The sequence below is a fragment of the Pseudophryne corroboree genome, chromosome 4, assembly GCF_028390025.1.
Source record: "Pseudophryne corroboree isolate aPseCor3 chromosome 4, aPseCor3.hap2, whole genome shotgun sequence".
In the NCBI taxonomy this organism is placed as follows: Eukaryota; Metazoa; Chordata; class Amphibia; order Anura; family Myobatrachidae; genus Pseudophryne; species Pseudophryne corroboree.
The window spans coordinates 39,784,953-39,805,256 of record NC_086447.1 but is presented as its reverse complement, the minus strand read 5'-3'; the positions used below and the strand labels follow the sequence as shown (position 1 = coordinate 39,805,256).

Sequence of the window (20,304 nt, the reverse complement as noted above, 5' to 3'; positions counted from 1 at the left end):
CTCAAATCTATAACTGGCTAGCACTAGAGACATATAATACTGCTCGGGATGATTTAACTGCTGACAAGCACATGATTCATAATTCATCCAAGTGCATCCAGCTAGTCTAGTCAGAATGGATACAGTTACAATATATGTGGCAGTGTAAATTCAGTGTAGCATTGAATGGATACACATTACAGCAAGAGAAACAAAGTATTTATTGTGAAGGAATCTTGTTCTGCTCACAGTTAACTACAGTTAATACATATTGGCAAGCCATGCAGCAGATAAAAGTCTTTATTATGCCGGATGGATCTGAGGGAGTTTAATGGTTATTAACTAAAGACATAGAGGCAGCTAGTTCTAAGGAAGCCAAGAAAAGACATACATATAGGCTGCCTAACATAATTATATCTAGTCCTATAATATTTTCTGAATATCTTATATTTCTAACCTCCCACAACGCTACTGGACCACCCTGAGCTTATAAGTATTCAGAAAAGCTGCAGAAGAGAATAGAATATTTACTCCAGTTAAATAGAACTCTGCATACTTCGGAGATGGAGATAGTAATTGTATATATTTCTATTCACACTGGTAAAGAGACTTCATCTACAGAAGAGCAATAATAAATATTTAAGTATACAATATCATACTTACCATCTGCTAGCTTCATAGCTTCACAGTAGAGAGACTCTTCACTGAGAAACACCTAAAGGAAAAGCAAGGATATTATAGACATTGTATTCTAAAGAAAGAACTTATTACAGTGAAAAGACTGGATAGACCACTATAAATAACTAAATAACAAGTTTAGGCTTCAGGATACAAAGTAATAGTATTTCACTTTTCTTTACAATACATTGTAACCATCCATGTAAAATATACGCTAGAAAGGAGGATTAATTCATCAACACTTATCCAAAAGGATAAAATACACTCATTGGGCCCCAACTGCGCATTAAAAGACTGAGAGTACCCGGGTCACTCAAGTAGAGCATATAATATGTGTCATTGTGTATTACATGCATTGTTGTTTAGATAGAGGGAAATTGTCAATTAGAAATTGTATATGTATGTAATTAGAGTATACCTATATATATATATATATATCTTAATATAAATATATACTTACCATAAAGATATTGTGGTGATTTCTCCGGATCCTAAGGAAAAAGAAAGAAGAACAGGTATTAAATACGCTATTATACTAAGGGGATTTGGGTATTAAATGTGTATAGGTTAATTAGTACACCCTTTTAATTAACAAGGCTTTCCCAGGCAAGCCAAAATAATAATTAGCTTGGGTGGAGGCACTGGTGATTCATATCTAAGGATAAGATAGGGTTACAATATTCTTAGTGTTATTGATTTATTTAGAATCAGTACGTAAAGGAGATACACAGTTTATTGCAATATAGGGCACCAGTGGCACATTTTCCTTCATGTTTCAACTATCAGTGCCAATTTAGTCAATGTTATCTATTCAAGAGTAACTCAACTGCATATTTTTACTAGGTGGGAAACAGGTCCTAATTGTGTTAATCCACATATCCTACCGTATCCACGTACCAGAGGCAGTGTCCCAATATATTATCTTATTAACTGTGGCTATATTCAATTTCCCCACACGATATTAAGTATATTTAGGACTGGTAAACACCATCCAGTCTGTATCTTGAGTGGTTACTGCTTTACACAAAAATAAATAATTATACTTGTTGTTGGAGCTATTGTGGTGACCCCACTTTTTAAGAATCTGTCTTACACAACTTTTCTTTCTATATCACTTATATGTTTGTACATGTCATGTTTTTAACCTCTATATTTTGCTGCATGTGTCCCACTATAAGGACCCTCTTAATATTAATATAAGCAATAAAAGCTACGTTTTATTTTGATAATCAATCCAACAAATAGATATTGTGCACCCAACTCAACAACCGCCTTTCTAGTTCTCTTTATATGGTGTTATATCCTGGTTGTAACAGGGTTGCACCCCCAGAGAGGCTTAAAGTCTAATTTAGACACACGTATATTGGGGTTTCACTGATCCATTCACAAATAAAATCCTTAATATAGATCATTCAAGTGTGCAGATGTACTTTTCTCCCTTTTTTCCCAAATCCGTAATCACAAGATTCCTCAGACGTGACACCTATCTCTCAAAGAAAAATGGGCCGAATTCCTTACCCTGGCTGGGGCAGCTGTGAGTGGGTCCTGTGTGCTGCTGCATCTACTCGTGCAACCGGGCCCATTAGCTCTAGTGGCAAACCAGGAAGTGATGCTCCCATGACAGTTTTTCCCATGATTTTCCAGTACTAGACCAGGTTGAGAGGTCAGGGTCTGGTTATGGTTTTGTGGGGGACCTCACACATGTCCAGCAATTCAGTCATCTCCAATGTCCATCCACAATGGTCATGAGGGCAATTTCTTGACAACTTATCTTTGCTCCTTTCAACCCATATAGGTTCCCCCAGGAAATGAGTAAGGATTGCTTACCATAATCGGTGGCAATGTGTGCAGCTGAACATTGAGGTGACACACTGCAGATAACTGAGTCCTAGATTATTACTCAGATGTCAAAGAGAGGATCCACATTGATTGTAGTACGGTACCTTGCTGAGAGATTCGTCTTAAAAATATGTCAATTAAGCAGGAGCTGGCTGATAAATTTAAATTTGTGGGCAAGCAGAAAGCACTCACCCATGCTTTGGCTCAACCTTAAATGGTGGTGTCTGGTGTAGAATTTAATAAAAAAAGCCACTTTGCTTAATAAAACCAGTGTTTTTGCTGTTGATAAGTGGTTCCAAAAGACCCAGAGTAAAACTGTTGTTAAGTTAAACAGACATGGAGAGGGAGAACAAGTCAGGGGTGGACTATGGAGGAGTGTCAGGGCAGGTGAGATAATATATGGTGGGCTGGACTTTGTGTCTGGGCCTCTATGCTTCTTCCTCTACTGGCTGTTCCTATTACTGTGTGTCGAGTGGTTCCAGTGCAGCTCAGCATTAGTCAATCACATTTGACTTCTGCCAGGACCATGCGATATGTAAATAATCTCTGCCAATAGAGGAAGCAGACAGACATGGAGATGCTGTCACAACCAGATAAAGGATATATGTCTCAGATAATTGTGTATGGGAATAAAGGACAGCTATGCTGCCAACAGCTATTCATAGCGAAAGTTGTGTTTACCTATTTTCTGTGACATTTGTTTTCTTGGTTGGGGAAACTGGCACATTTGTAGGGATGATATATCTATGAGAGTATAATAGAAGGAGCCAACATCAAAGACTCCTAGGCTCCACCTAGACATTTATAAGTCTTGAAAAGATACCTTGATGTGTTTACCACCCCGCTTGCGAGTGTGAGTTTTGGGGTACGCTCCATCAGTATATCATTTGATTATATCTACTGTACCAGGCGTAGTTCAAGTGAATCAAGCCTTGGTACTAGAAAAGAAACCTTGATGAGCTTAAAAATATCTGACTATAGTGTGAGTGGGGTACGCACATAATCACTACTAGTCCTTGTATAAAAAGATTGAATAGAAGGAACATACTACACATTGGTGTCTTGTTCTTATATTTCCCCACATGTTGTTATATCCCGGAGAGACCACATCAGTCAAAATCCATTGAAGGATCTACTACAGAAAACTGACAATAAGGGATGTAATGGTGACATTTACATTATAATTGATTTTTATTCTACAAAAGCGCTGTTGGTGTATATACAGATTTCAAATTTGTGTTTTTTTCCTACAATAATTGTATTTCAACAAAAGGGTAAATGGTTCACAAATTAGGGCACCAATAATTAATATTGTTTTAGTTTTTAACAACAAATAATAAATATGTTGTTTTGTGTGTCTTTGTTGTTCAGTGGGAGGATAGAAATAAAGCAACTTCATATAGCGGCCCTCCAATGGAGATCAGGTATTGTAGGAAAACAAGACTTCATTTTTAATAATATTTAATTAAAAAAGTTATAAGCAGTGACATTAAATAAAGATCTAGACATATGGCTTCTGGTGTTGACATAATACCCTGTATATATTTAGGAGTATTAATAGCGATCATTCCTAAATATTAGTGGTCTTTAATCTAGACTTATTTATATCACAATTTAATACCCCTTTTCCACCAAAATCTTGGGTCTGACCTGGGATTTGTCTCCCTGGGATTGATTCAAAACCAGAAAGTTCCAGTCCCCTGAACACTGGACCAGATCAGCTGAGGGGGTGTTCCATCCGGAAGGGTGTCTTTCACAGGTGTCATCGGAGAGATGGGCAGGGAGAGATTACAGCCTCCCTGTATAAAATGTGGATAGAGTAAACACTGGAATAATCCTGACCATACGGGGAGGCTATATCTCTTCCTCCCCGATGAGAACTGTCGGTTATGGATTAATGGGTCCACTTGGATAAGGTCAACAGTCAATAGGTCGACCACTGTTGGTCAACATGTACAGGGTCAATATAGGGAAATGGTCAACACAGTGAAAGGGTCACCACAGGAAAGGTTGATGCATACAAAGGTCAACATGAGGTTTTTTTTATGTTTTTGGTGTTGTTTTCTCCTTAACATGACCAGGAAGCCCAATTAGTGCACTGCGTGCCCTTGCATGGCTCACTTCTACAAAATGTTTCCAAATTGTAGTCCACGTGGATGGAAAAGTATGAAAAAGTTGAAAATAAAACAAAAATTTTACAAAATTTGCTGCCACTGTGTCTGAATTTGCCTGCAAATGTACATCAGTGAGATTTGTTCTTAACTTAGCTTTCTAAGAAAAAAGAAAGGATCCCTCACAGGACATGTTATAATAAGAAGCCCAGTACTCAACATAGTATTATAGTATGTGTCATTTGTGTTCACTATAAGGGGAGTGTTAATACAAATATCTTAATTTTACAATGTGAGAAACATTATACAGACCAGAAGAGTCCCAAAATGGTGCTTAAGTTCTATTAATTATATAGCGTGTCTTGAAGTTTTATTGAATTTTACAAAAAGAAGACAAATGAGAATTAAATTATCTCTCAATTGGCATACATCTGTGTATTAGGTATGCATTAAAAGGATGGAAAATACTTAATACAAACCGGAAATACAGCATACCATAAAAGACAAAAACTCTGATTTACATTTATAACTTGGTTTTCAATATCCAATGTAGGAGAGTTGATAGCAAATATCTTCAGTAATATGCAATCGACGCTACTCTAAGGGTGTGTACACACGGTGAGATCCTTGCTATGCCCGATTTTTATTTTCGATTTCCCTTGAACTCCCTGGAGCCCAGATAGCACAGATTTTGACTAACTTTTCTTGAGATATGGACTATGTGTGCTTACGATTTTGGCTTATGTGAGATTTTGGCTTATGTGAGATGTCATTGACATGTGAGATGAACTAGATAGTACACCGATCTAGCAAGGATTGACTTGCCTGCACAGTCTATCTTTTCTTGCGATGCCGACCTGGCGGGACCGCGCATCGGGATCGAATCGGGATCGCAAGGTGACTTTCACCTTGCAATCTGCACAAAATTTTCTTGCGATTTTGACTATATAGTAAAAATCGAAAGAAAATATCTCACCGTGTGTACACACCCTAAGACTGAGGAAGAATGTTTTGTTTTATAAATTAGTGGGTTTCAGAAGATTTTGGTATAGAGAGGACAGTATTGATTTAACATTTCTACCCGTATACTTTTCCAAAAAGAAAGAGGCAATAGGGTCTGGCAATCATTGTAATTATTTAGAGATGTGCGGCTGGCACTTTTCGTGTTTTGTGTTTTGGTTTTGGTTCTAATTCCACTTTCGTGTTTTGGTTTTGGCTTGGTTTTGCCAAAACCACTCTTTTGTGTTTTGGTTTTGGATCTTTATGATTTAAAAAAAAAACATAAAAACAGCTAAAATTACAAAATTTGGGGTTAATTTTGCTCCTACGGTATTATTAACCTCAATAACATTAATTTCCACTCATTTCCTATCAATTCTGAACACCTCACACCTCACAATATTGTTTTTAGGCCTAATAGTTACACCGAGGTGGCTGTATGACTAAGCTAAGCAACACAAGTGTGTGGCACAAACACCTGGCCTATCTAGGAGTAGCACTGCAGTTACAGACAAAATGGCACTATTCAAAAACTAGTCCCCAAACAGCACATGATGCAAAGAAGAAAAAGAGGTGCAATTAGGTAGCTGGATGGCCAAGCTAAGCGACACAAGTGTGTGGCACAAACATCTGGCCCATCTAGGAGTGGCACTGCAGTTGCAGACAGGATGGCACTTAAAAAAAACAAGTCCCCAAACAGCACATGATGCAAAGAAGAAAAAGAGGTGCAATTAGGCAGCTGGATGGCCAAGCTAAGCGACACAAGTGTGCGGCACAAACACATGGCCCATCTAGGAGTGGCACTGCAGTGGCAGACAGGATGGTAGATTTAAAAAATAGGCCCCAAACAGCACATGATGCAAAGAAGAAACAGAGGTGCAATGAGGTAGCTGTATGTCTAAGGTAAGCGACACAAGTGTGCAGCACAAACACCTGGCTGTTCTTGGAGTGGCACTGCAGTGGCAGACAGGATGGCAGATTTAAAAAATAGGTCCCAAACAGCACATGATGCAAAGAAGAAAAAGAGGTGCAATGAGGTAGCTGGACGGCCAAGCTAAGCGACACAAGTGTGCGGCACAAACACCTGGCCCATCTAGGAGTGGCACTGCAGTTACAGACAGGATGGCACAAAAAAAAACTAGTCCCCAAACAGTACATGATGCAAAGAAGAAAAAGAGGTGCAAGATGGAATTGTCCTTGGGCCCTCCCACCCACCCTTTTGTTATATAAACAGGTCATGCCCACTTTAACAAACCAATCATTTCAGCGACAGGGTCTGCCACACGACTGTGGCTGAAATGACTGGTTTGTTTTGGCCCCCACCAAAAAAGAAGCAATCAATCTCTCTTTGCACAATCTGGCTCTACAGTGGCAAGATGTCCACCTCATCCTCATCCGCCGATTCCTCACCCCTTTCACTGTGTACATCCTCCTCACAGAGTATTAATTCGTCCCCACTGGAATCCACCATCACAGGCTCCTGTGTACTTTCTGGAGGCAATAGCTGGTAAAGGTCTTCCCGGAGGAATTTATAATTTATTTTGATGAACATCATCTTCTCCACATTTTGTGGAAGTAACCTCCTATGCCGTTCGCTGACAAGGTTACCGGCTGCACTAAACACTCTTTCAGAGTACACACTGGAGGGGGGGCAACTTAGGTAAAATAAAGCCAGTTTGTGCAAGGGCCTCCAAATTGCCTCTTTTACCTGCCAGTATATATACGGACTGTCTGACATGCCTACTTGGATGCTGTCACTCTTATTATCCTCCACCATTCTTTCAATGGTGACAGAATCATATGCAGTGACAGTAGATATCTCAGTAATTGTTGGCAGGTCCTTAAGTCCAGACCAGATGTCAGCTGTCGCTCCTGACTTCCCTGAATCACCGTCAGCGGGTGGGCTAGGAAATCTTATCCTTTTCCTTGCAGCCCAAGTGGTGGGTGAAATTGAAGTTGACGGGTCACGTTCCGCTCGAGTTGACAATTTACTATCGTAGTTGGATGTATAGGCTTGAATGGCCTTTTGCTGCTCCTCCATCCTCTGAAGCATATAGAGTGTTGAATTCCACCTCCTTACCACCTCTTGCTTCAGTTGATGGCGGGGCAGGTTCAGGAGTGTTTGCTGGCTTTCCAGTCTTTGACACACGGTGGCAGAATTCCGAAAGTGGCCCGCAATTTTTTGGGCCACCGACAGCATCTTCTGCACACCTCTGTCATTTTTCAAAAATTCTGCACCACGAAATTAATTGTATGTGCAAAACATGGCACATACTGGAATTTGCCCAGATGTAATGCACACACAATATTGCTGGCTTTGTCCGATATCACAAATCCCCAGGAGAGTCCATTTGAAGTAAGCCGTTCTGCAATGATGTTCCTCAGTTTCCGTAAGAGGTTGTCAGTTGTGTGTCTCTTAAGAAAAGCGGTGATACATAGCATAGCCTGCCTACGAACGAGTTGGCATTTGCGAAATGCTGCTACTGGTGCCAATGCTGTTGTTGCTGCGGGAGGCCATACATCTACCCAGTGGGCTGTTACAGTCATATAGTCCTTAGTCTGCCCTGTTCCACTTGTCCACATGTCCGTGGTTAAGTGGACACTGGATACAACCGGATTTTGTAGGACACTGGTGATTCTTTTTTTGACGTCTGTGTACATTCTCGGTATCGCCTGCCTAGAGAAGTGGAACCTAGATGGGATTTGATACCGGGGACACAGTACCTCAAAAAATTCTCTAAGTCCCACTGAACTAATGGTGGATACCGGACGCACGTCTAACATCAACATAGATGTCAAGGCCTCAGTTATCAGCTTTGCAAAAGGATGACTGCTGACATATTTCATCTTCCTCACAAAGGACTGTTGGACATTCAATTGCTTACTGGAAGTAGTACAAGTGTTCTTCCGACTTCCCCTATGGGATGACGATCGACTCCCAGCAGCAACAACAGCAGTGGCAGCAACAGCAAGCGTAACACTCAAGGATCCTAAGGAGGAATCCCCGTTAGGAGAGGACTGCTCAGCCTTGATAGTGACATGGCCTGCAGGACTACTGATGTTCCTGACTGAGGAGGAAGTTGACATTGAGGGAGTTGGTGGTGTGGCTTGCAGGAGCTTGGGTACAGGAGGAATAAGGGATTTAGGTGTCAGTGGACTGCTTACGCTCTTACCCAAAATTTCACAACTTGACCCTGACTTCTGATGAATGCGCAGCAGGTGACGTATAAGGAAGGATGTTCCTAGGTGGTTAACATCCTTACCCCTACTTATTACAGATTGACAGAGGCAACAGATGGCTTGACACCTGTTGTCCGGATTTGAGGAGAAATAACTCCACACCGAAGAGGTGGCTTTTTTGGTACTTTGCCCAGGCATCACAATAGGCTTCTTCGTCCCAAGGACAACAGGTGTCTCCCCCGGTGCCTGACTTAAACAAACCACATCACAATCAGAATCCTCATCGTCAACTTCCTCCTCAGCGCCAGCAACACCCACATCCTCATCCTGGTGCACTTCAACACTGACATCTTCAATTTGAATATCAGGAACTGGACTGTTAGTGCTCCTTCCAGCACTTGCAGGGGGCGTGCAAATGGAGGAAGGAGCCACCTCTTCCTGTTCAGTGTTGAGAAGGTCAGGCATCGCAACCGCCGACACAATTGGACTCCCCTTGGGGATTTGTGATACCATCTCAGAGCGCACAGCTCTTTTCTGTGCTCTTTCCAGCTTAACTCTTTTAATATTTCTAGTGGGAGAATGAGGGCTTCCATCGTCATGTGAAGCTGAACCACTAGCCATGAACATAGGCCAGGGCCTCAGCCGTTCCTTGCCACTCCGTGTCGTAAATGGCATATTGGCAAGTTTACGTTTCTCCTCAGATGATTTAAATGTCTTTTTTTTGGTTCTTTTTACTGAATTTTGGCTTTTTGGATTTTACACGCCCTCTACTATCACATTGGGTATCGGCCTTGGCAGACGACGTTGATGGCATTTCATTGTCTATGTCATGGCTAGTGGCAGCAGCTTCAGCACTAGGAGGAAGTGGTTTTCCTTGATCTTTCCCTATTTTATCCTCCAAATTATTTTTCGCCATTATTGTTTGGGAGTTATATGAGACAATGGGGGTCATTCCGAGTTGTTCGCTCGCAAGCTGCTTTTAGCAGCTTTGCACACGCTAAGCCGCCGCCTACTGGGAGTGAATCTTAGCTTATCAAAATTGCGAACGAAAGATTAGCAGAATTGTGAATAGACACTTCTTAGCAGTTTCTGAGTAGCTCGAGACTTACTCGGCATCTGTGATCAGTTCAGTCAGTTTCGTTCCTGGTTTGATGTCACAAACACACCCAGCGTTCGCCCAGACACTCCTCCGTTTCTCCAGCCACTCCCGCGTTTTTCCCAGAAACGGTAGCGTTTTTTCGCACACACCCATAAAATGGCCAGTTTCCGCCCAGAAACACCCACTTCCTGTCAATCACATTACGATCACCAGAACGAAGAAAAAACCTCGTAATGCCGTGAGTAAAATAACTAACTGCATAGCAAATTTACTTGGTGCAGTCGCACTGCGGACATTGCGCATGCGCATTAGCGACTAATCGCTCCGTTGCGAGAAAAAAATACAGAGCGAACAACTCGGAATGACCCCCAATATGCGCACAGGAATGACTGGAATTACTGATGACACAGGACACTACCACTGGCCTGATGCAGCCCAACAGGTTGTTAATAATAATATAATTGTAATTTGTTATACTGCAGCAGTGGATATATATAGCAGAAGCGTATATCGTCACTGGAATTACTGATGACACAGACACACACTACCACTGGTCTGATGCAGCCCAACAGGTTGTTAATAATAATATAATTGTAATTTGTTATACTGCAGCAGTGGATATATATAGCAGAAACGTATATCGTCACTGGAATACTGATGACACAGCTACACTGGATATATGGCAGCAGAGAACACCAACACTGTGACTGCCTGGACTGATGCAGCACAATACACTGAGTGACTACACTGGACTGGTCTGCACAACACAGCCCCACTTTACAGCTACACTGGATATATGGACTGGACTGGGCAGCACAACATTTGTCTCCCCACTTTCCCGCCCCAATAGACAGAGACTGAGCACACTAGTGAATACACGTCCTCTCACTCTCCGAGACTGCAGTGAAAATGGCCGTGAGAATCCGACAGCAGGATGATGACGTTTTGCCGAGTTCAGGTTTCCGAGTCAAGAGGAAAAATCCGAGCCTTGCTCGGATCTGGACTCAGAAGGCAAAGTTTGGGGGGCTTCAGTTCTCTGAGAACCAAACCCGCTCATCTCTAACATTAAGATAGAACATTGTTGTAATAACCTTGTGTTTTGTTTTATTTTTTAATCACTTTCTTATTTTAAAAAGTAATTCGGCCTTCCTGATAATGCAGTTGCCCTTGGGCAGCCTATACAGCCACTTCAGTTTGAGATCCTTAGTTTAAGTCATCCAGAAAACGTACTTTTATTATTAACCCCTTTGCTCCCAAGGTCTTTCGCAGTCCTGTACTGAGCCCACTGCTCATCTCATTCTAACATCAATACCACAATTGTCTGTATGCAGTGCCCATACAAATAATACCTTGGGGGGAGGGGGGAAGGGGTTTTAAAAAATAGCATTTTTAGAAAATACTTTTTGCTCTTTGAACACATCAAATAAAATGTAACCAACATGGGAAGTGTTTTTTAAATTAAAATTGAGCAATGTTTTTTTTTTCTCTTTTAAACATGAAAATGATGGAAAAAACCCCCAGCAGAACCAAACCTAGCAGCTGATCAGGGGGGGTCATTCCGAGTTGTTCGCTCGCAAGCTGCTTTTAGCAGCTTTGCACACGCTAAGCCGCCGCCTCCTGGGAGTGAATCTTAGCTTATCAAAACTGCGAACGAAAGATTCGCAATATTGCGATAAGACATCTCTGTGCAGTTTCTGAGTAACTCGAGACTTACTCGGCATCTGCGATCAGTTCAGTGCTTGTCGTTCCTGGTTTGACGTCACAAACACACCCAGCGTTCGCCCAGACACTCCTCCGTTTCTCCAGCCACTCCCGCGTTTTCCCAGAAACGGTAGCGTTTTTTCGCACACACCCATAAAACGGCCAGTTTCCGCCCAGGAACACCCACTTCCTGTCAATCACATTACGATCACCAGAACGAAGAAAAAACCGTGAGTAAAATTCCTAACTGCATAGCAAATTTACTTGGTGCAGTCGCAGTGCGGACATTGCGCATGCGCACTAAGCGGAAAATCGCTGCGATGCGAAGAAATTTACAGAGCGAACAACTCGGAATGACCCCCCATATACAGAAGTGCACACTACCATAAAACAGTCAGATAACAAACAGTGATATCTCCATTGACGAGCATTTGGGTCAAAGTTGCTCCTCGTCATCCGAGATGTTATGTAGTTCATCAATGGCTATCTTGTAGCTTAAAAGAAATAAACCTAATACTGCAGAGATCAATATTGCAATGTTAAGACAAAACAAGAACAAGTGTTGTTAAGACTGGATCAGCTTAGGAGAAACACCAGCGCCTTTTGCTATTGTAGTGATGTGTAACAATTGTAGTATGTGTATCGCATTCAACCCAGCCATAAGCAGGGATACTCATTTCTCCTCTCACAGAGACTCAGCATCCAACAGATGAACAGTAACAGCACCAAACCCTTGGGTTTGACCACCCCGCTACTTATTTGGGTACTATGACTGCTAGTGTACAAATGTTTATAAACCTAGTCCGTGTTCTGCATCACTTTGTAATGTAAACCACTTTTTTATTGTTCTTGTATCAGTTTATGAACTTTGCCATATAAAGAATAATAATAAGAATAAAGGAGATATCCGTTCCTGAAGGTTGCGGTCCACCTCTGACTTGGAGCTGGGACCTGGAGCTGGGCTCCCATTACAATGTGGACAGAGGCAGCGCATTACTTCCCGGCACCTGTCCGGCGCAAGTTTACACTCATCCACCTGACGCACGATTCTGGTTAGTGCCTGGAGCTTGGAGTGGTGATGGTTGGAGGACGCAGTGCAGAAATGTGTGGGTAGCTGCCATCTTTATGAGGTGAGGACACAGCTCACAGCAGTCCCTGTCACTGGTGTTTCTATAATGGATGCAGTGTGTGCGGTACACACAGGCTTCTGAGTCCAGAGGGGGCCCCTCCCGCACACGCTGCACCCATTTTTAAAATACTCACCCCTCCGAAGTCCAGCGCCGGCATCCGCAGTGCTATTAGAACTCTGTAAAAATAGCTCAGCTGCCATTTTCACTGAGTTCTGCGCATGCGCAATAGAGAAATCTCAGGGGAAATGGCAGCCGCGCCATTTACCCGGAGATCTGCGCATGCGCAGTAAAGTCTGAGCCCTCTAGTGCTCAGACTCTACAGCGCTCCGGGCAGAGAGATGGGGGCCCGGATGGAGGAGACTGAACACAGGCCTCCTCCTCTCTTAAAGCACTCCTGCTTAAATACCAACAGGACATTACGCATTCAAAAGGGATTTCTCAGCATTGGAACTTACCAGATTTACTGAATAAATTGGATTTGATCATATTTTTAATACATAAAGGGACTGTATGTGCTTTTTCATAGCCTTTTTCAGCCATGCTAATATATTTTAGACTATGATGTAATTAAAGATAGCTTTTAAATAAATAACATTTACAAAGAGTGCACCAAAAAAGAGTACAGATATAGCTTTTGGAACAATTGATGGAACAATGGATAGTGCCCTGATGAAGGGCACTAATAGAGCTGCCTGAATTAGATAGATTCACCACAGGTAACCTCACCATGTTACAGATTAGATATACAAAATACAATTCATGGGATTTATGCCATATGTGTATGTGTTTTTGTGCCATATGTTCGGCGCTCTCATTAAACAAATAGATAAATAAAAAAAATGGATGATAATGATTAATATTGCGTCTCACTTGTAGGAAGTCAGGATGAATGTATTGAAGAATGGAAGGCTCCTCCCCTTTTAATGTATGCTCTCCAATCCATTCAAGACGTTATGAAAAAGAAACAAATAGATACTGTCTATGTGTAGAACAGTTTTTCTTTAAACATAAAAACATTCAATGGCGCCCCTTATGTGAAGTAGGAAGTGGAAATCAACTGGAGATATAGTCGTACCCCAACTCACACTTTTTAGCATAGACTTTCAGCCCCATAAGGGCCTATATCAAGACATGTCTTGATAAAGGCCCATATTGGGTCGAAACGCGTCAACCAGTCAAGAGTGTGAGCATACCTTCATTTTATTCCGTGCAGCTCTATATATGATCTGCATATATATCTGAACAATTTTGGACTGCACTTTGTTTTTTCTTGTCTTTTGTTTTTTTTATTTATTTTTTCAGTTTTTGGACGCGATTCAATACTGCTTGTCTCTCAATGGAACCTTTTATGTATACACCGAAACAATGGTGATCATGTAGGTGCTTTCTTGTCTGTATCCTGTGTTTTTAACCACCTCATTGTTGGGAACTGTTTTACTAAAGACTTTTTATTTGAACATACATTTGACCCTGGTTCCAGTTAGAGTCATTTGTGATGATGACTGCAGCTTCAATGGTTGCAACAGATAGAGTCCTCTAAGAATCCCAGATAAGCGTCATAACAGCCTCACTTACCGTGAGTAGGGTACGTCATTCATACTAAAAGAAACCTTTATGTGTTTTAAAACTTTTGTTCTTCCAGTGAGTGTGGTACGCTAAAGCTTTCTATTGGTGATAATCTATGCATGGGTCATCTGTCCTATTACATATTGGTTGTAAAGAAACCTTTATATACTTTATACTATGATAAAAAGTGTAAGTTGGGGTACGACTAGATCTCTAGTTGATTTCCATTTCCACTCTTCACATAAGGGGCGGCACTGAATGTCTGTGTACAAAGAAAAACTGTTCTACACAAATATCTATTTGTTTCTTTTTCATGATATCTTGAACATATTGGAGAACATACATTAAAAGGGGAGGAGCCTCCCATTCTTCAATACATTCATCCTCACTTCCTACAGAAGGGACGTAATATTATTCATTATCATACATTATTTTTTATATTCAGCTATTTGTTTAATGAGAGCCCCGAACATATGAGTCCCACGAATTGTATTCTGCAGGTATCGCTTTGGGTCTTTTCCTCAAGGTCACAGCCCATATGTGTACACTTGTACTGTACTCCAGATGCACCACCAATGCATGATTTTGTGAATACCCCATTTGTTTGGGAATAAGTGATCATATAGTGTTGTTTCCTTCAGAAATAATATTGTCAGACTCTCACTTAAGTCTTGTGCAGAACCAATTTGCTCCTTAAATAATTCAGACAAGATCAGGGAAGGAAGGAACCTTTATTTTTTAACACTTTTTAAATGATTTACTATTATTTATATGTTTTTAATACATAAAAATATATTTTTTTATGCATGGCATTTCCCCCACTCTCTAACACTGGCCCTCATTCCGAGTTGATCGCTCGCTAGCTGATTTTAGCAGCAGTGCAAACGCTAGGCCGCCGCCCTCTGGGAGTGTATCTTAGCTTAGCAGAAGTGCGACCGAAAGGTTAGCAGAACTGCTTGTAAAAATTTTCATGCAGTTTCTGAGCAGCTACAAACCTACTCCTACCTTGCGATCACTGCAGTCAGTTTAGTTCCTGTTTTGACGTCACAAACACGCCCTGCGTTCGGCCAGCCACTCCCCAGTTTCTCCAGGCACGCCTGCGTTTTTACCTGTCATGCCTGCGTTTTTTAGCACACTCCCTGAAAATGGCCAGTTACCACCCAGAAACACCCACTTCCTGTCAATCACTCACCGATCAACAGAGCAGCAGAAAATCGTTGCTCGACCTTGTGTAAAACGGCATAGTTTTGTGTGAAAGTACTTCGCGCGTGCGTACTGCAGCCCATACGCATGCGCAGAAATGCAGCTTTTTCATCTAATCGCCGCGCTGCGACCGAAAGCAGCTACCGATCAACTTGGAATGAGGGCCACTATGCGATCCTGTGCTACATGAATCTAATATCAACTTAGAAGTGAAATTTATTTAATTGAATGTCCTCTTTCTTTTATCTAAAGTAGGTAGGACAGTTGTTTTCTGCTTTAAAATTCATTAAATATGTTTAAAGTGTATTTCACGTTGATGTATTTTTCTTTTTTCTAGAACATCATGCATATTAAACTACATTTTTTTAATTTTTCTACATATTTACATTTTACTTTATCCTCACAAGTCCCTGATTAGAATTTATTATTGCACAATTCATAGTTTATTAGAGTTAACCAAAAGCTGAGCATTCTGGGAATGATTCAGAGATGCACACAAGTCCGTTTTGTGGACCATTCATAATCATTTGCATCTCAGATGTGTCTCCACATGTGGCTGAATGTGTGTAACTAGGGGGCAAATGGAGTTTTTGTCTGACGCTAATGGGGTAAATGTGTGATGCAGGCATCTACAAGTTCCTGGTGAGTCTACCTGATGTTTTAAGGGGTAATCATTTACAAGGCAAAACCTGAACATATACATTTTATTTCAAAATGAGAGCTGACCTTCCCAATAACCGAAGAGCTCTTAGTACATCTTTATTTCTCAGGCTGTAGATTAAAGGGTTTAACATTGGGGTAACAATCGTATAGAAAACTGACACCAGTTTGTCAGTAAATTCTGTAGCAGAATACCTTGGTCTCAGGTACATGAACATAACTGTCCCATAGAAAATGACCATGACAATGATGTGAGAAATACATGTGGAGAAGGCTTTGTATTTCCCGGAGGGGATTTTCACAACCACAAGGAAAATTTGTGTGTAAGAAAAGAGAATGAGAGACAGTGGAATAAAAATCAATGTTGTGCTACCAATCAAAGCTACAATGTTGTTCGCCGTTAGATCACTGCAAGATAGTTGCAGTAATGAAGGAGCTTCACAGAAGAAGTGGTCGATTATGACTGGTCCACAGAATTTTAACGTAGCGGTAAAGAAGATATCAACTGAGGATATAGCAGAGCCAGTCATATAAGACGTACTGATAATCCTGATACAGGAGGCTGTGTTCATAATCACATTGTAACGCAGAGGGTTACAGATAGCAACATACCGGTCAAAGGCCATGAAAGCAAGAAGGATGCACTCTGTTTCACCCAAGAACAGGTACAAATAAACCTGGAGGAAACAGCCTGCAGTTGAAATACTTTTGGAAGATATAGCGATGTTCACCAACATCTTGGGGACAATGATTGATGTGTAGCAGATGTCCAGGAAGGACAGATTGCTGAGAAATAAATACATAGGGGTGTGTAGACGGTTGTCCACTCTCACAGCCGTGATGAGCACACCATTTCCAGCCAAAGTGAACATATAAATCGTCAAAAACAACTGGAACAATGGAACTTGCATTTTTGAATTGTCTGAGAGTCCAAGAAGAATGAACTCTTTGACTGCGCTCTGGTTCCCAAATGCCATTTTAGCAATCCATTATTTATATGATCTCACCCTGTGGATGGGTATTGGGTGAATATACAGAGTGATTAGAGGTAGAAGGAAATACAGTATGTCTAGAATCTATGTTACATAGCTTGGTTAGGTAAAATATACTGTAGATAATTGAATCCAAATCTTGATAGCTCACTTTTAGATGGATATTGAAAGTATAGACAATCCAAAGTTTGCCACCAACTATGTTCCAAGGACTTAATATAAAAATTTGCCAAGAAATAACACTCCTGGAAAATAATATCCACAACTTACAAATAAACATTAATATACAAGACTGAAACATTTAGGTACACACTTTCAATATAGGGAACATTCTCTTGGAATGAGCTATGAAGAAGCGAAGTGCCCTGATAGGCCAGGTGGTATGTATTTTCCTGCTATATAATATGATTGAGAGCGCTGAACATTGAAGCACAGTACATTAGACCTTGTTGATTTTTTTAGCTGAATAATACAATTAATATAAAAATCAAACTAATGAATGTATTTATTATTTAACCCATGGGATATTGTGAATGTACATGAAGAGTATCCTTTACCATAAAAAACAGATGACATGAGGTCTGCAAGGCCTATGAAATATGGACACTTTACTATAATTTCATGTTAATTTCATAGAGTATCACTACACTGAAAATATTATTACTTTCTCCATAATACCTTACAATGTTGTACCTTTATTGTTCACAGTTATGTCTTAGACAGTGATTGGTCCCTACAATGACATGCGGACACCGTTTCATAGTAACATAGTTATTGAGGTTGAAAAAAGACGAAATGTCCATATAGTTCAACCTTTTTTTTATCATTCAATCACTAATCTGTATTTAACACTAGTTTAACTATACTGACCCAGATGAAGTTAAATTATTAAGTCTAACTAACACTATAACTCTTGCTTTTTCTAAAATACACGCACTTTAAATGCTATATCCTTGGATATTTCTTTCAGTTAGCAATTTATCTAATCCATTTTTAAACATATTGATTGAGTCCACCATTACTACCTTCTCAGGCAGCGAATTCCAAGTCCTGACTGCTCTTACTGGGAAGAACCCTTTCCTTCGTTGGGTATGAAATTTTATCTCCTCTAACCTCAGGGGGTGTCCGCGTGTCCTGTACATGTAATACAATCATTTGTGCAAGAGCGCAGGGTTGTTTTTAACTTGGTAAAAGTTTTATGCTATTTTTTTCTTTGAGTTTCCTAGTGACTAATGAGACACTTCATATGATTATGCAAATGAACACTCTGAAATCCATGAAGGAAAATATAGGGGGTCATTCAGACCTGGTTGCGTTTTTTGCATCCCTGGGGGGAGGGTATTTGCTGTGTGCAGGTGTGCGACCGCATTTGTAGCAGAACAGCACAAACATATGTTTGTGTAGTTTCTGCTCAGCCCAGGACTTACTCAGCTGCTGTGATGATCGGGGCCGGAGCTGACATCAGAAACCCTCCATCCAAATGCTTGGGACCTCGGTAACGGTAAGTTTTCACCCACAAATGGCCTCTTCCTGTCAATCACGGTGCGTTAGGAATTTACTCACCATCCCGTCGCTAACCGGACATCCCCGTTGCCGCGGTCTGTTGCACCTGCGCATTGCGGTGTATATGCATGCGCAGTTCAGACCTGATCGCCTGCTGTTTGAAAATGCACAGCAGTGACCAGGTCTGAATGACCCCTATAGTTCAATGCATATTATGCTTACTGCTCTTGCACAGTAGATTATGCTTCATACATACTGTAAAACATAAAAATATGTCAAATAAATTTCATACAGGTTGTATGGTTTCTTAACTGTTCAAATCATTGTTGTGGCACTTTTGTGTATATTACTCTAGTCAGCAGCGATTCTGATATAATCTTATATTTACGTTTTCCTTGTTGATGGGTGGAAATTTTACTTCATTTTTACAAACTGATAGCAAATTTACTGATAGATGGTCACCAAGGGCATCAATTACATTGCTTTCATGCTGTGTGTTTATTTAACTAGTTAAAGCAATAATTTCCTCTGGAAAGCCCAATTGTAATACAGGTTGAGTATCCCATATCCAAATATTCCAAAATACGGAATATTCCAAAATACGGACTTTTTTGCGTGAGAGTGAGATAGTGAAACCTTTGTTTTTTGATGGCTCAATGTACACAAACTTTGTTTAATACACAAAGTTATTAAAAATATTGTATTAAATGACCTTCAGGCTGTGTCTATAAGGTGTATATGAAACATAAATGAATTGTGTGAATGTACACATACTTTGTTCAATGCACAAAGTTACAAAAAATATTGGCTAAAATGACCTTCAGGCTGTGTGTATAAGGTGTATGTAAAACATAAATGCATTCTGTGCTTCGATTAGGTCCCATCACCATGATATCTCATTATAGGATGCAATTATTCCAAAATACAGAAAAATCCGATATCCAAAATACCTCTGGTCCCAAGCATTTTGGATAAGGGATACTCAACCTGTAATGATATTGTTGCACATTTATGTTATTTCTTTAGGTTAAACTGCTAAGACCAGCATGATTAGTTACCTTCTGGTATCTATGCAACCGATTAATAAAAGACGTATCCCAAATTATTCTTTTACAAAATGTGAATGTATTTAATCATTAGTTAGGATATATATATATATATATATATATATATATATATAGAGAGAGATAGATAGATAGATAGATAGATAGATAGATAGATAGATAGATAGATAGACAGACAATTCATTAATAGCTAACCGTTCTTAATTTTAATTATAAGGATTTCATAAGTTAGACTTGCAGTTATATCTTTAAGTGTAGTTTAGCTTTAAATATTATTTTCAAGAAAACAGTCTGCTTATATTTAGCGTGTGTATGTAAATGCAAAGTAATATTTTTGTAATTGTGAACTTTTCATTTATCACCAATCAATACATTTTCACATTTGTATTAGTCTTGTTTTACTATAATTTTCATTTTCATACAATTAAACAGAATAAATGTTTACATAACATATTTTTAAATTTAATTCAAGTTTGAATTTTAAATATGTGCCCAGATTTCTCAGTCATTGGAGAGTGATAAATTGCACATTGATAACCAACCAGCTCCTAATTGCCATATCACAGGCTGTGTTTGAAAAATGACAGTTAGTAGCTGATT

At 40.2% G+C, this 20,304-nt stretch overlaps 1 protein-coding gene across 1 annotated transcript; it reads right to left on the bottom strand.

The window, feature by feature from the left end:
• Window positions 1-571: 571 nt before the first annotated feature.
• Window positions 572-17,122, bottom strand: LOC134910800 (olfactory receptor 2G3-like). The gene is made up of 4 exons (XM_063919184.1): window positions 16,212-17,122; window positions 1,118-1,148; window positions 643-694; window positions 572-594 (listed from the first exon to the last, which is right to left on the bottom strand). The coding sequence occupies exons 1-4, from the start codon at window positions 17,120-17,122 to the stop codon at window positions 572-574; spliced, it is 1,017 nt and encodes a 338-aa protein (XP_063775254.1).
• Window positions 17,123-20,304: the final 3,182 nt, after the last annotated feature.

What these genes read in the sequence shown, in the direction of transcription:
- LOC134910800 (XM_063919184.1), bottom strand. Translation starts at nt 17,122, where the DNA reads ATGGCATTTGGGAACCAGAGCGCAGTCAAAGAGTTCATTCTTCTTGGA. An exon ending in ATCACCACAATATCTTTATG is followed by an intron (nt 695 to 1,117) that starts GTAAGTATATAT and finishes CTTTTCCTTTAG; the next exon opens with GTGTTTCTCAGTGAAGAGTC. An exon ending in AGCTATGAAGCTAGCAGATG is followed by an intron (nt 595 to 642) that starts GTAAGTATGATA and finishes GCTCTTCTGTAG; the next exon opens with ATGAAGTCTCTTTACCAGTG.